Consider the following 3,101-nt stretch of genomic DNA (forward strand, 5'->3'; position numbering starts at 1 on the left):
TAGTGGCTACAATGAGTTCAAAAATATTCAATGTGTGTAAAAATAATACAATGAGTGTAAAAGTACTACACTAATCCTGTAAAATAAAAACAAAATATATTTTGTTAGAAATATCAAGGCATAAAATGATTGAAAGGAGTTAAGATATAATCTGATGGTTTGGTTATTAATATTACATATTCATCAGATATTTGAACTTCTATATTATTATTACCTCTAGGGGCAACATCAGCACAAGCCTTCAACATCTGACTTTTCCCCAATCCCGGATCTCCAACTATCAAAACATGACACTCGTTTCTATTTATAAAATCTGACTCTGATGTTTTTGTAGCTCCCATTAAAGCTAGAATGAGACCAGCTTTAGGACATTCTCGGACGCAAATAAGAGGGCACAAAGAATTAACCAACAATCGAAAGACATCGGGTTCTGATTTGATTGCTTGTATTGCTGCATAATCCTAAGGAAAAAATGGTGATCAAAACAGGTGTTTAGTAAATAATATATAAATACATACTCGTTCTGTGTATTCATCTTCAACTACATTTTCCCTTTGATTTTGTATAGATATGCCTTCAAGATACATTTTGTACATTGATGCTTGGTCTCGTCTTGAATGATCATCTAAAGCTCTCACCTAAAATTGTAAAAATCATATTTTAACATTCTTGTTTCAACTGCCTCAAATCAAACTATACTATACATTCCTGCTTCCGAAATTGTCGACGAAAATTTGTATCCAAACACACACACACACATTCACACACACACACACACATACATCCATTTTTCTAAGGTATGACAAAATATTCAGAAACTTCTGAAACGTAAAGATATATAAAAATTTTCATTTTTTTGTGATTACTATAATTTGCCCTACGGAAAGTTAATAATTACTTATAAATTGCTTATAACTAAAAGATGATGTTATGAATTTTACCTGCACAATTCCAGTGATAGTCACATCATCTCCTGGACAACATAAATTAACCAAGTCTGCTGTTACTTCAATATTTACATTCCTGGGTACTCTGCCTGATTCAAACTATTCAAAATATTTATTTTAGCTATGTATATAAAAGTACATTGAAAAAAATGTGATAAAATATTTAAATCATTATTTTTTTTACCTGATCTGCAGTTTTCAACTCCTGCACTTTTAAAGTTTGCCAAGCAGTTGTTCTTGTGCACGGTGTATCAAGAATTGGAATAAAATTTGTACGAATTAGACAGTTTTCTCCTACACATTTTTCTGGTTGGGCCATTACACCGGCAGGCTGAAAAAAAGAACTTTAAATAAAATATATATATATATATATATATATATATATATATTATTTATTACCTGTTTTACCATTTGCTGTGCAAAACAAGATCGACAACCAAATGTCATCCAAGTACAAAGAAGCTTTGGGTTTCCAGCACGAATTACTGTACCTTTTATAGTAACAAGCTTACCTATACACCAAATATATACATGTATTAATATACAATTGATATTATCAAAAAACTTAATGCACATACTATAACTGTGTACACGAATATTTTTCAAAGGTATTACAGGTCCGTGCCCCATCACTCTAGCCATTACCATATCCAGGTTTGATGAATCAGTGGATTCATTTTGCATCAAAAGTACCTAAATAATTTTAAAATCTTATTATCACCATGCCAAACCAAATTATATTTACCTCACCTGATGCATGGCTAGTCTTAAGCAATTCAAAGTATATTCCGGTTTATCTCTAAGATCCTCTTGAAACATAGGCCATTCTTCCATGAATACTGGATCTCCTAAAAGTGCCCTCATATGTATAGGATACCACAATAATTTCCTACATCTTTGTAGGTTATATAAAACGGCTCTTCTTGTGATATGGGATTCAGTAGCTTTGATATTTTTTACTGTCTGAGATCCAGCAGTGTAAACTAAAAATAATACATGGATGATAAATGAAGCGTCAAGGTTTCAAATACACACACATACCTTCCAGAGGAAAATATAATTTCCATCCTGGGTAAGGTCCAGGAATAACGCCCAAAGCAACTGATATTAAAGGTCGCTCTCTAGATCTTCTGACAACTTCCGGTAAATTAGCAGAATTGGTAAAAGATTGCACCTAAATAAATAATGAGAATCAAAAACTGTAAATCTGTGATGAGAGAAAACTTACAGATAATTCGTTTGACGGGGTGCTCTGTCCTGATGAACTACTTCCTCCACGTGAAAAACCACGTTTCCGGTAATTAAATCTGCCTCTATTATAACTCATTTCCTCTTATTTTGTTTAAAATATAACTTTCATAAAAGTATTATTATCAACCGTACATTTTCAAAAACCGCCATTGCGCAAACCTAGTTTTGACATTTGACATCTAGCAAAAGCAGTGCTGCCACCCATCAAACATTTCCATCAATTCCATTCACCATTCTGTTGACTCATGTCCATAACTAAATAATTTAAATAATTATTAATTGCAATTAACTCTTGCGCCATGTTAATTGAATTCTTTTCCATAACATAATATAAATAAACTCGGTTCTTTGTCCGATTCAAAAGTCAAAGATTACGTCATTGTGCGCACGCAGACCCACACAATCATTCTCAGTCGGTTCTTCAATTTACAAGAACTGCTAAAAAAACTTTTTAAAGTTCATTATTGTATATGTGTGATATATTTTTGATGTAAAAGTTGTGTACATAGTTAGTTAAATTATTTTAAATCATGTCGAGTAATTGTGTTGAAGTCACGCCCGAAAATATAGCGGCTGCCGAAAAATTCAAAGAAGAAGCTAATGAATATTTTAAAAGTAACTATACAATATTTATATATCAAACAATATATATATGTATATCACTTTATATACAATTCTTTTGCCTTTTATCAAATTTGTATCTTTATTTATTTATTTGTACATAACCTCAAACATATTGTAATTGTTTATTTTGCAGAACAAGATTACGAGCGGGCTATAGATTTATACAATAAAGCAATTGAAGCAAATCCAAATAGTGCTATTTATTACTCAAATAGAAGCATTTTGCTTCTTAGAACAGAAAGTTTTGGGTATGTATCAAATAAAAAGACCTCATAACCT

General features: G+C 31.4%; 1 protein-coding gene across 1 annotated transcript; it reads right to left on the bottom strand.

The window, feature by feature from the left end:
- Positions 1-214: 214 nt before the first annotated feature.
- On the bottom strand, positions 215-2,274 carry LOC113382143 (DNA helicase MCM8-like; the record flags this gene model as incomplete). Its single annotated transcript, XM_026620692.1, has 9 exons — positions 2,176-2,274; positions 1,989-2,121; positions 1,698-1,930; positions 1,526-1,640; positions 1,347-1,459; positions 1,132-1,278; positions 942-1,046; positions 519-638; positions 215-461 (listed from the first exon to the last, which is right to left on the bottom strand). Coding segments are annotated over exons 1-9 (1,312 nt in total), but the record flags the coding sequence as incomplete, so codon positions are not given.
- Positions 2,275-3,101: the final 827 nt, after the last annotated feature.

The sequence above is a fragment of the Ctenocephalides felis genome, unplaced genomic scaffold, assembly GCF_003426905.1.
Source record: "Ctenocephalides felis isolate EL2017-DRISC unplaced genomic scaffold, ASM342690v1 CF-g0.4_SCAFFOLD_03320, whole genome shotgun sequence".
Lineage (NCBI taxonomy): Eukaryota > Metazoa > Arthropoda > Insecta > Siphonaptera > Pulicidae > Ctenocephalides > Ctenocephalides felis.